Source organism: Ictalurus furcatus, chromosome 1 (genome assembly GCF_023375685.1).
Source record: "Ictalurus furcatus strain D&B chromosome 1, Billie_1.0, whole genome shotgun sequence".
Taxonomy (NCBI): domain Eukaryota; kingdom Metazoa; phylum Chordata; class Actinopteri; order Siluriformes; family Ictaluridae; genus Ictalurus; species Ictalurus furcatus.
The window spans coordinates 18,864,989-18,878,508 of record NC_071255.1 but is presented as its reverse complement, the minus strand read 5'-3'; the positions used below and the strand labels follow the sequence as shown (position 1 = coordinate 18,878,508).

The following is a 13,520-nucleotide window of genomic DNA, read 5'->3' as shown; positions in this document are numbered from 1 at the left end:
GTGAAGAAACTACCTGCCTATAGCATTAAACACTTTCTCTCCCAGACAGGAAATGTGATGAAGAGTGAAGGTGCACTTCAGTCAAAGAGGAATTTATTCATTAGCCCAAACTAGCACCTCCTTTCTCTTTCTCTCTCTCTCTCTCTCTCTCACTCACTCTCTCTCTCTCTCTCACACACACACACACACACACACTCCTTTGGAGCTCAGGGCGGAATAATAATTGATAATGAGCAGTGGGTAAAACAGAAATAATTGGATGTCCTTGCACACACATGCCGCGGGTTGATGGTGATGTGCGATTAAAATAAATTGTGGAAGGATAACAAGATGGTTACTCAAGGAAGAAAACATGCCTTTCAGAGTATTCAGTCAGACGTGGTTGCATGTAGTTCACAGTCACTGACATCTTAAACTCACGTACCTACCTTTAGATTTAGACGACTTCTGTCACATTCTAAACCAATTAAAATAAAAATAAATAAATAAAATGATTTAATTTAGCGCCCATTAATTGCTGGTGGTAAATCCTCACTAAACTAAATTAGTCAGATTTGGCAAGTAGGCCTTTCTGTAAATAGAACAGTGGCAATATTTTAAGACAGGATGAGGAGTACAGCTGAAAAGGTAGCCAATTAGGGAGCAAAAGAAAGGCTAGATTAATCCGCCCCTTCTACTCAAATGAGATCAGGGGAATGTTAAAACAGCAAAGTCAGAAACGGCATATATACGTATTCTATGGCAGAGCTGAAGTCTGAAACACTGTAGACTCAGGAACAACCAATGATTTGTACAGACTTTGTCTCCCCCTAGTGTACAGAATAAAATGTACAACAAAAATTAGATGGTATTACAGTTTTTTTTAAATAAATTTTTTAAAAAAAGCATTTGTTGTCACATATACAGGTAGAGTAGTGTGAAATTTCTTTCTTTGCATATTCAAAAAAACTTGCTAGAAAGCTGAGGTCAGCCATGACACATGTCATCAGCAGAACTTTACCCACTGAGCCTCTATTGCTCTATAATGACCAGAATTTCAAATATTGTTATAATACCATAAGGAGTTTAGGTTCATCATAATGCTTATTTCCAGTTATTAAAATACTTAAAGCAAAGCACTGGAGACAAAGTAATCTTAGTCTTGGACTTGATTACTCTGCAGGTGGGAATCCTCCACAGAAAATGCTTTTGCTAAGCAGTGTCAGTTATAGCACTTCATGTGGTTCTTTACAGGGTCGATCTTGAACAAAAAACCTACATTGCCTACACCAAAATAACCTTTACTAAGAAACTTTTAATCATTTTGTTCAAATTGGTGATAGAAAATGTCATGGAAAAAGCACAGCTGTGCACATTTGAACTAAAAACTAATTCACGGTTATTTAAATTTTGCTACACATCAGACATAATCCACACTGTTCAAAAGTCCTGGCTTAATACATAGAGAAGCTCTATAAATTTAGTTTATAATTTAGCTTAATTTGCATAAATGTGAAGGTAACTGCTGCCATCTATTGGACATCTTTTTTTTCTTAAATTAGCAAAACAGTTTACAGTTGAAATGCACTGTATAGATGAAGATGTGGAAGCCTTTGACACAAACATTATATCTGTTCTCAGGTATAACAGCACAGCCAGAATGTATTCTAGATCACTTGGGTGGAACTAACAGCTGTATAAGCGTATTATATACTGCAAGTATATACACTTAAGGGTGCATCTAAAAACATTAAAATATCGTGGAAAAGTTCATTTTTTTCTGTAATTGTGGAACTTTCATATTTTCTAGATTCATTACACATAAAGTGAAATATTTCAAATATTTCATTATGGCTTACAGCTCATGGAAATCAACAATTCAGTATCTCAAAATATTAGAATAAAGAATTTATGCACTCAATACTTGGTCGGGGCTTTAATCCTTTTGCACGAATTACTGCATCAATGCGGCGTGGCATGGAGGCAATCAGCCTGTGGCACTGCTGAGGTGTTCTGGAAGCCCAGGTTGCTTTGATAGCGGCCTTCAGCTCGTCTGTATTGTTGGGTCTGGTGTCTCTCATAGATTCTCTATGGGGTTCAGGTCAGGCGAGTTGGCTGGCCAATCAAGCACAGTAATACCATGCTCAGTAAACCAGTTACTAGTAGTTTTGGCACTGTGGGCAGGTGCCAAGTCCTGCTGGAAAAGGAAATCAGCATCTCTATAAAGCTTGTCAGCAGATGGAAGCATGAAATGCTCTACAGTCTCCCGGTAGACGACTTGAGAAAACACAGTGGACCAAAACCAGCAGATGACATGGCCCCCCAAATCATCACTGACTGTGGAAACTTCACTATGCTTCACCTTAATAATACATTACCAGACCAGTTCAGCCCAAAACATTTTTGCCTCATCAAAACCAGACAATCTGATTAATGTTGTATTTCTGAAATGCTCCATTAGTGTGGCCACTGGGTTCTCAGTAATATTTGAGAACAGTCTTGGTGATACCAAACCATTCAAAGCTAAGGTCTACAGTGAGTTTTTTGTCTTCACAGCTCATGGCTTGGTTCACTGTTGTGGAACTTCTAATGAACACTGGGGTGTGCCTTTCTAAATCATTTCCCATCAATTGTATTTGCTACATCACTACTCCAGTCAAGTTCTAGAGTCATCTCAAAATAATCAAAGCAGAAAGGATGCAGCCGAGTTTAATTTGGAGTGCCTTTAGCCTAGTTTCTGAATACACATCTAAATGAGATATTTCAGTTTTTTGGGTTTTTTTGACCATTCTGAAAACATGTCGCTTTGTCATTGATTTATTGTGCGTAGATTCAATTTAACATAATTGTTAAAAAATTAAACTGTACAAAAACTGAAAGTGTCTGAATATGTTCCAAACCCACTGTACTTTAACCCCCTGACCCCCACCCCCAAACACACATACATGATAGAAAAAGTCACATAGTTTAATACAAGCACATATTCAACAAGCAAATATTCTAAAATGCGTAGCACAAACTCAAACACACTATTCAAGGACCATTTCATCTGGACTGTGTACTAACATAGCTAAATATTGCCAAAAAATCGTTGAGCTCGTAAGTACTTTTGTAAAATACAAAAATAAAAAAAATAAAAGCCATTTTCTATGGAGAACAAACAAATGTCCCAACAAAATCACATCTTACTATTATTTTACACAAACACACACACACACAACGTTGGCCACAGATCACAGCACTGATCTGTACTTGCAGGCAAACATGATCCAGACAGCACAGGCTGATTCGACGTAGGGAAACACACGCACCCGCACTGCCAGACGAACATGATCTCCTCGACAAGACACAACCTCCTCACAGAACGGTGACCTGTTCACACATAGAGAACAGCCATAACAGCTGCATATCCCTTATTCTGGCTGTAAATGCCAAATGGTCTGCACATATTTAGCGCTTTTTAACCTTAGCGGTTCTACAAAGTGCTTTACATTCACCCATTCTCACACACACACACACACACACACACACACACACACACACACACACACACACACACACAGTCATCATGTTAGAAATTGTGGATATGGCTATTGATTGTGGAAAAGCTATTGTGGATATCTGCTTAAATTAGAAGTTGTGTGTGTACCTGAGGCAGGTAGCAAAAGCTCTGCGTGCATTACGGTGTAAAAACTGAATAGGAAAGCCTTTAAATGTGTGTCCATCGGGTACAGCTCTCCGAACAGCATCCTGAAACTCCTCATTTCCACATGATATGCCCATACAGCGCTCCAGCTCATAGGCTGCCAGAGCAGATGACAGCAGATATGACAGGTGATCATCCCACACTGTAGCCAGACCAATATCCTGAAGAAAAAAAAAGACAGACAAATTGAAGTATTTGTTTTTCTAAGTAACTTGAGCTACCTTCATTTTTAGACATTAACAGTTTAATGTATTAGTTTGTACTACCTTCCTGTGCTCAGTAACCAAGTAGCGTAGCTCAAGCTCTAGCTGGTTGCTGGCATCGCTGGCCTGCACTGAGGGTGGACAGAGAGGAGGAGTAGGAGGAAGAGAGGATATGGAACTGGGGGCACAAACTGAACAAACAGCCTCTTTGCTCATAGCTTTCCAGCGAGACGCATCCGTGAAGTCAAACACACACAACTCCACTGAGTCTGAAGGCTGGCAGTTAGCCAAGAAAGTCTTGTGGTTGAAAACACAACCAATCGTGCGGTATGGGTAGGTGGGTTTGGGCTGAGGAACTAGTGGAGGAGCCTCAGGGTCTATCAGCTGATGTACGTACCTGAGAAGAAAGTAAGTGAACATATGATTCATGCTTTAACTGTAAGGGCATCTACAGTATGACTGAACTATGTAGGGTTTCTACGTAAGATCCTACCTGTGTGTAGTCTGACTCTCCCAGAAAGTGACAGTGCCATCGGTACCACAAGTCATAACCCAGGTGTGGGGGATATTTTTAGCTTTGGTGCCCACACACACATAAGCATCCAGGCCAAAGCCCAGCAGGAGACTACACAGCAGTGTGGCGTGGTCCTCGCAATCACCCTTGTAACAGGGAAACCAAAAACAATCACCTCTTAGAGAGGAATGGATGCTTCCATTAATTAGTGGGGAGGGGGAAAAAAGATTATTGCACTATCACTGTTCAGTAATCTCTATGTACTGTCCAGTTTATGGAACTGAATACAAATCTGGAACAATTGGAGTGTCACCAAATGGTAACAGATAGAGGTTGACCGACCAATCGGTTTTGCAGATTAACCAGCACTAATAACCGATTACTGGAACTATCAGTTATCGGTAAAAATCCACAACGATAGTTTTTCCCAGTTGCGTCCATTGCGGGTCGCTGTAATTATACGGCCTCTAGAGGCGAATTAAAAACTATCACTGACTAATTTTGTTGTGTTATTTGAAGTGCTTTTTATTCATTTTGGATGTCTCTATATTTAATTTTTCATTTTTTAATTTGTTATTTGGAGTGTTACGTTTAGGTTCAGTTTGGATGTATATATTTTATTTACTTTAATATTTATTAATAGTTAATGTATATATATTAATGTTTATATAATTGTTTAATTTTTTAAAAAGTACAGTAAGATTTCACAGTACAGTCAGTACTGCTTATTGTTGCAATAAAGTTCGGCAGGTACTGCCCACCTTAGTTGTCTGTATCGATAAAACCCACTATTGGTCGATCTCTAGTTACAGTTTATCTCTCTGAGCATGATGAAAGAAAATTAATCTGATTTAGTGTTGGCTTGTATTGTTAACCGATCTGTTAAGTATGAAATAAAACACAACTAGACATGCTGTTATAGGAAAATGATCAGCACCAGGGTAGTGTGAGCCCTTCACGAGAGCCCTGAACCAAAACATTTTCAAAGCATCAATAACACACAACCATATTTTGCCTTACACAAGCATTAACCCTAGTATATAACATTAAATATAGGGGAAAAGCACAAATAAACAAAAGGACATAGTGGACTTATGCATAATTCTGATAAACTCATTAAAGCTTTCTACACTGGTTCACAGTCAGGAAAGGCTTCGGTTACCTTGTTCCTACACAGGAATGCCATCATAGTGCACCACTGCTCCTGACGTGTTCCTCCCCCCAGAACAGGCGCCCTCTCCTGAGCCAGCAGACTCACAAAGCGAGCCGCCTGCCGTGGACTTTCCAACAACCGTCCAGCACGCAACACGCGTACATATGAACACACTGGTCGGTTCACCCCATTCTCATCCTACAAACACACAGACACACCAAGAGTCCGGGGGGGGGGGGGGAGAACATAGCATGAAGAAAAACCTAGATTGGAATTATTTTTGTGTCCAGTCTAAGTTTCTCACTTGTGCAAAGATCTTAACCAGCTTGGATTGGTGAGAAGGTCGTATTTCTAAGAACTCCCTCCACCACTGCTTAGCATAGACCAGAAACAAACGCTCTTTCTCTGCGGTCTTCTGGCGCTCCAGTGATTGCTGTAAAAAGAGAGATCACAAGCATACAATGAGGAAACAACAGACACTGCATTTATTTTTTTTCTTTCTGTATAAATTACAAAATTATGTTACAAGCTACTCATTCAGTGAAATTCAGTTATTTAGTTTTAAGCTACTATAACTACGTTATCTGCTACAGATCATCAACTTAATTTTATCAATTGATTTTTTTTGAGGGGTGGACTTCAGCCGTTTGGTCATCTCCCAGTTTTAATTAACTCAACCTCCAGATAATTACTGGGTTAGTAGTGCTTACTTCTTAGGAGTAGTGAAATTATGCACCACAGTGAAACAGTAAACAGCCAGAGAAATATACCCCTCGCCTGTAAACTAGATTTTTATATTAAGAATAATGCAACTTTTTCTGTAATCATAGAAAGGCCAAGAAGGAACTGTTAATCATTTAATTTCAAAACCGTAAACAAGTAATTACATATGCACATCAATCACAACTGAATAAACTAAAAGGGTAGGATGGTATTTCACCTGTGTGCTGATGACTTCAGGGCTCAGCGTTTCACTGAGGGGAGGATACAGTTCCAGCTTGAGGTTAAGAACACCAGCGGGCACTTTACACTCACTGCCTGAGGAAAGAAACTAGGACTGCAACAACTAACTGATAAAATCGATAATAATCAATCATTTAAATAATCTACAACTAATTTTATCATGGATTAGTGTGACATCACTGTGGATAATCCCCAGTCAGTGGCGTCACTTCACTATGGTGAAAAACACAATTCTATGAATAAAACACATCTGGAAAACACCGGAGGTCACAGAGTGAGCTGCTGGGTGAAAAGTGCACGAACCAGGTTATCTAAAACGTGAGAATGTTTTATATTAAGTGTTTCAAACAAACTCGTAAGTGTATTAACGTGGCTTGTCGTGTCAGATGCTGCGACAGATGCGTGTGCTGTTTAATGTGTTCCAGACATGTTTTCTTCAGTGCAGAAATTTACATTTTTAAATTACATTTTTGCATTTATATCCTTATCTGTAAATGTTAGAAATTCACACCAGTATTTCCATTTTACATAAAGCCTAGTCCTTACAGCGAGCGAGTCTCCATTTCTCCACACCAACTTCACTGAATGAGCGCGAGTCCACGCATGCGCGTCAATCAAACAGTGCAACAGAAAGGAGGCGCAATAACTCTGACTAAAATATTAATTTTGATCAAATATGTTGTTTGATGCTATTTAGTGATATTTAGAAACAAAAGTAATTGTGTTTTTTATGAGAGCAGAAACTGTAATGGGGTTAGAACATGGAATTGTATAGAAATGTAAGAAGTGTCGTACATTTACAGAATAAAGTAACGTTACTGTGTTTAGTCGAGTGAATGTGTGTGTTATATTCAGAATATTCATCCTCCTTCCAGTTAACACTTAGTCTGTGCTTTTGTTTTTCTTTTTTAGCATTTTTAATATAGTGATTTAACTTCTGCTTTAAAGCTTGTGGACAATCCGATTTTTCTTGTTTTCAAAATATAATGTTAATATTTTTAAAAAATCCTTTGCACAATGTATAGCAGTCCACATAGATACATTTAATACCTTTTTGATAGCCTTCAACTTGCACAGTGTTTGAAGGACAACATCGGGCAGAATTTGAAATAACACGTTTTTTTGTTTTTTAGAAAAAATACAGAAAACAAAATTGGCCTTTTAATCCAACTAATCAATTAATTGAAGAAACAATCAACAGATTAATCGATTATCAAAATAATCGTTAGTTGCAGCCCTAAAAGGAACACACGCACACACTCGCTGAGAATTATACAGTAATTTAAATGGTCATTAACGTTGTTAAAGCAAACATGATACAGATATTCAATTATTACATTAGCTCTTAAATCTAAAAAAAAAATATCAGTAATATTGATGCTACTAATTCCTTTGTTATGTTCAATAAAGAGAATCAGGTGGCACCGTGGCTCCTCACGGCTTCAGGGTCACCGGTTCACCTGTCAGTGTGTGTGCATGGTGCCCCGACATGGACTGGTGTTCCATCCGGAGTGTATACCATGGCCAGTGTTGTGGGATTGTCTCCAGAGCCACCACAACTCTGACCAGGATAAAGTAGTTACTGAAGATGAATGAATCAATAAGGAGAAGCTCTTACCTACACCAAGCAGCTCCACAGAGACTGATGTCTTTCCATTGGGGGCACTGAGGACAGATCGCCAGTCCAAGAAATAAGAAGAGATGAGCGTCGTGTCTCCTGCGGTGTCTGTCCGTATCAACACCATGTGCACCGGGTCACAAATGGACAACATAGTGGTGGCATCAGCCATTTTACTGGCGTCACCTAGGCCACAGGAACAATGGAGACAGATGCCTTTTGTTATCTTTTTATGTTGAGGTTACAGGATACGGTTGTTATTTTTGCTGACTAAGCAGTATTAATCAACACTAATCTTGAGTATACAGCTAGACTAAACAACATATGTGCTGTGATATACCTGGACCATCTCGGTGTACTTCTAGAAGAAAGCCCTCTTGTAAGTCTGGATCACAGGCACAAGGCACAGGTTTGGAGTGAAAGCGTTGGTTGCGGAAGTGAAGGTGGAGTGTGAAGGTAGAACACACCTGACCAGGTAAAGGCTCTGGCTCCTGTAAGTGCTCGAGGAAGGCCTTTCCCCCAAGAACCTGCAGGTACAAGTATCTCCTCAGTGGATTGATATTGGCTAGCAAGAATAAAAACAGAACAAAGCATGGAAACTATTATTTTATTTTTTACTAAATGACTTTTTTTTCCTCATTACACATACTACATTATCACACATTTTATACACATTCTTGACTAACCTGTTTTAAGCTGTGTAACATCTTTCTCAGTTACACGAGCTGGAGACTTGTTCAGATCCTCCCCCTCTGTTTGTGAAAGTGCCTTAAAAATATATATATATATATATTATTAAAGTGTATTCCAGACTCACTGTAAAATACAATGGTGTTATTGATGCTTTGGTTAATTTCCAGTTTAGGCTTCTACTGACGATAGAGATGATTTTAGCTCCAAATCTTGTGGTTAAAATCTAATACTCTAGATTCTAAACTCCAAATATAAGACTTGGTCATAGATTGAGCTTATCTAACAAAATAACCCTCTACATACATCAAAAAATCAGTGTCTTTCAAAGGTCATCTCAGTGTATACATTTGAGAACTATTGAAAACATGTGATCGGAATTAAAGAGATAAAGAATTAAAGTTTCATGGCAGAGCATGACCCACATTACAAAATGTTCTGTGATAGGATAAGATAGGAAGAGTAACAACACAATAAATACCTTAGAATCAAAAAAATGTCTTGGCTACGGCAATTACAAAATGTGTAGCAAACTGCATCTTTCATGGAACCATTCTGTTAATAACTAGAAAATAGCTTCTAATCTTGTCTTGATTTTCCAAAAACTTGATTTGTGACCATGGCTAATGCTGTATTTAAACATCATTTCCTGACTAAATCATAGTAAGTGACAGTGTAGTGCCGACCTGTACACAGTTCTAGTGTGCAAGTGTCTGATATCAGACACTTCCAGACTAGAACTGTATACAGGTCGGCGCTACACTGTCACATACTGTGCCTGTTGTCCTATTTTAGTATTATTGTACTGTTCTGTGTTGTTTGCACATGTTTGCACGTGCACTTTATGTAGAAATGTGTAGATCTTATTTAGTTTTGTGTCGTCTCATGTGGTTAGTTTTTTGTTTTACATAGCACCATGGTCCTGGAGGAACATTTCATTTCACTGTGTATTATCGGTGGTAGAGCAGGTTGTCCACTAATCGTAGGGTTGGCGGTTCGATTCCCGGCCCACATGACTCCACATGCCACATGCCGAAGTGTCCTTGGGCAAGACACTGAACCCCAAGTTGCTCCTGGTGGCAAGTCAGCACCGTGCATGGCAGCTCTGCTACCATTGGTGTGTGAGTGTGTGTGTGTGTGTGTGAATGAGACACAGTGTAAAGCGTTTTGGATAAAAGCGCTATATAAGTGCGCCATTTACCATTTACTATCTGCAGTCCTGCAGAACAACATGTTCTGCACTTTTTTGTGAAGCACATCTCTAATCAGCTTATCCTACACAGGTTGACAGGGGCCTGGAGCCTACCCCACGGAACTCAAGGAACAAGGTAGGGGACACCCTGGATGGGGTGCCAACCCATCGTTAGGCACAATCTCACACACACATTAACATTCAATTTGCCAATCAGCCTACAGCGCATGTCATTGGAGTAGGGGAGGAAACCGGAGATCCAGGAGGAAATCCTTGAGGTGCAGGGAGAACTTGCAAACTCTGCACACACAGGGAGGAGGCACGATTCGAACCCCTAATCATAATAATAATAATAAGAAGAAGAAGAAGCAGAAGAAGAAAATCTTACTGCATTAGTGAAGCTAAGCTGCTTCATGGCGTCCTCCACGATGCCCCTGCGCTGCAGTTCGGTCAGCAGATCCTCCTGAGAGAGAGGCTGCTCGCCCCGGTCCCCCTCACACCTCACTGCCTCCTCTACCACATCCCTAATCTTCCCCTGGATATCCATCTATGTGAACACACACACACACACACAGAGAGAGAGAGAGAGCTGCTAAACCGATTAAGCTTAAAATAGTACAAAGTAGCTAGCAAAAGTATCACGCATTAAGATAATATTCATTATTATATATTTTACCTAGCAGACCAGCAACATTACAGCTATAAACACACCTTACTCAGGTGATTCTGAATGATCTGTTTTAGTTCCCAAGCTTTCTCCGGAGGTAGAGACATGTTTCAACCGCTTTCTCGTACACAATCCAAACAAACAGCAAAGCGAAATGCACTGCTCAGCTCATCTCATCTCATCTCAAATTTACTGTTCAAGATTATTATCGTCGTTCTGAATATGAAACGAATGATTTCTTAGTTACATTATTACTTGCTACTAGCTTAAGAACGTTGCAAAAGCGTAAACGCCTCCATGTAATCACCAACCGTTCAAACCCTGGCGGAAAAGTAAGCGGGACTACGCGCTGTGGATTTCAAAACACTAGACTCTGCGTTGCTAGCTAATAGTGACACGCCAGTGCGTCCGCCATATTGGAAAGGGCCATAGGCTGTTCGATTCCACAAAGTTTGGAGTCGATTCCGATTCCGATGCCAAGTCAGGGAATTCGATGGAGTCACTTCCAAGAGTCGATTCCACGCCATAATTTTCTCGATTCACGATTCTAAAAACCAATGTATAGAACTGGAATAAAGTTGGTTTGAAGTTGGACGTTCGATATTCGCAGATATGCGGAAATTAAGGGACCGTCTCTAAAGTTACATACGACACTGTTATACACGTTTCTAACTTCAATAGCATTTGAAGGGAATGACTTACAGTCATGTAACCAACTGGAAAGTGTCCATCTACGTATCAGGTATGATGCACACCTTTTAGATTTTTGATATTTAACAAAATGAACTATTAAATCATATATAAATATTCCCATGTATTTTATTACTGCATGGGCGCATACACAAAATATACCATAATTTAAAGCTCAATAGCATTTGAAGGGAATGATGTACAATCACAAAACCAACTGTAAAGTGTTCAACTAGGTGTCAGGTATGATGCACACCTTTAAGATTTTTGATATTTAACCCTACAATGCATGAACCAAAAAAAAACTTCACCAATGGTCAAAATGACCCGTACTGGATTGAATGGTTTTCTTCAAAAAATAGATGTCCTATTAATGAAATAATTTATATATATATCTATATAAATCTAAAAGGCGTGCATCATACCTGACACCTAGATGAACACTGTACAGTTGGTATTGTGACTGTAAGCCATTCCCTTCAAATGCTATTGAGCTTTAAATAATGGCATATTTTGTGTATGAGCCCATTCTGTAGTGAAACACATGGCAATATTTATATGATTTAATAGCTTATTTTGATAAATATCAAAAATCTAAGAGGTGTGCATCATACCTGACACCTAGATGAACACTTTACAGTTGGTTATATGACTTTAAGTCATTCCCTTCAAATGCTATTGAAGTTAGAAACGTGTTTAACAATGTCGTATGTAACTTTAGAGACAGTCCCTTAATTTCCGCATATCCGCGATATCGAACGTCCAACGTCAAACCAACTTTATTCCAGTATATAAAGAGGGAGAAAATTGGCAAAATAAACCGTTCAATATTAATTCATAATTTGCTTGAGCACACGTGATGGCTTTGCGCTGCTATGTATTTCAACATTTCTACTCTTATGTGTTTCAAACTGAACACAGGACCAGTTATTTGCTAATTGAATTTTTTAAATTGTAGCTAAAATGCCAGTTTAGTTAACTAGCAAAGCAATTTAGAGAGTGACCGCTATCTACATTAGCTCAGTCAACTTAATGGGGGCTAACTAGCTAAACTTTATACAATTCTCCTGGAAAACTCCTTGTCCAAAGCTCCAATACCTGAACTTGAGTAATCAACTCCCAGCCGCATATGAAGCCAATCATGTGAAATTTCTTTATTATTATTATTATTATTATTATTATTATTATTATTATTAACAAACATACACAGAATTTGCTTTCTTACAGATGTTAAAAAGTTCTGCCTTTCCCTGAAAATAAAGTTAATAATAAATTTACATTGGAATGAAATGATACTACAAGGTAAAACCTGTCAGTTTTTAAGCAAAGTTTTACTGTTATTGATACCTTTAAATCTCCTGCATACTTATTAAAGACATCTATAATAGTAGCCACATAGTAGTTAAAGCACAAAGGTTGATCATAACAATATATTGATTATAGTAATAACATATTCATAAAACGATAGTTATGCAATATTAATATATTAGTACAAACCTGCCTATTGTAACTCATGCCTTACAACTCACTTAAAATAAAATACACAATCACACACATATTGTCAGAGCTTTCGCCTGGGAAAGGTGAGTCCGCTTCTCATTTTTAAGCTCCACTTGGAAAGTTGCCCTCTACAAGATGGCGGACAGGTTGACGTGTCAACCAAAACGGGTTCCGTTACATCTATGGTGGATACAGCCAGCTCCACATAAGACCCAAACTAAATGAGGGGCCTCTACTGGTGGTCACTAGCAGTGCAGGGATATTTCGGCATAGTCATGGCATGAAATACGTACACAGCAAATTCCCCAGTGTTGAATTAACACCTACAGTGCTTATATATGTCCACCTGGACACAAATGAACACTGAAAGAGTTAAATAAACACTCAAGGTGTTAATTCAATACTGGGGATTTTCCTGTGTAATTACGACGAGAACATTGGTAACCAATTAAACTAAATAGACAACTAATATTTAAATCAGGAAATTACAACACAGCATAGACCCGTGTTATTTTTTATTTATTATCATTTTTGTTTCACTGGAAAATTTCAAAGAACATTAAAAAAAGACAATATCACATGCTAGCGATATTGATGGAGTTTATGATATGTAGACATAGCACAACTTGTGATTCAGCTTATCCT

The 13,520-nt window shown here is 38.7% G+C and overlaps 1 protein-coding gene across 6 annotated transcripts; it reads right to left on the bottom strand.

The window, feature by feature from the left end:
* Nucleotides 1-2,780: 2,780 nt before the first annotated feature.
* Nucleotides 2,781-13,022, bottom strand: cep76 (centrosomal protein 76). 6 transcript variants are annotated; one of them, XM_053630959.1, is made up of 13 exons: nt 12,873-13,022; nt 10,407-10,565; nt 10,241-10,318; nt 8,823-8,904; nt 8,477-8,701; nt 8,137-8,322; nt 6,496-6,593; nt 5,860-5,988; nt 5,565-5,753; nt 4,382-4,548; nt 3,952-4,285; nt 3,629-3,846; nt 2,781-3,351 (listed from the first exon to the last, which is right to left on the bottom strand). In XM_053630959.1, the coding sequence occupies exons 1-13, from the start codon at nt 12,888-12,890 to the stop codon at nt 3,213-3,215; spliced, it is 2,022 nt and encodes a 673-aa protein (XP_053486934.1). In that variant the 5' UTR covers nt 12,891-13,022; the 3' UTR covers nt 2,781-3,212. The 6 variants fall into 6 exon arrangements, with proteins under 6 accessions (XP_053486934.1, XP_053486925.1, XP_053486917.1 ...); XM_053630950.1 differs by lacking the exon at nt 12,873-13,022 and adding an exon at nt 10,730-11,208 and having other exon boundaries at nt 5,878-5,988; XM_053630942.1 differs by lacking the exon at nt 12,873-13,022 and adding an exon at nt 10,730-11,207.
* Nucleotides 13,023-13,520: the final 498 nt, after the last annotated feature.

Bases quoted from the DNA above. Each gene is read 5' to 3' on its own strand.
- cep76 (XM_053630942.1), bottom strand. From the start codon at position 10,792: ATGTCTCTACCTCCGGAGAAAGCTTGGGAACTAAAACAGATCATTCAG. The intron at 8,702-8,822 runs GTTAGTCAAGAA...TATTCTTGCTAG, and splicing joins TGTTACACAGCTTAAAACAG to CCAATATCAATCCACTGAGG. The intron at 4,286-4,381 runs GTAGGATCTTAC...CTTTCTTCTCAG, and splicing joins GAGAGTCAGACTACACACAG to GTACGTACATCAGCTGATAG.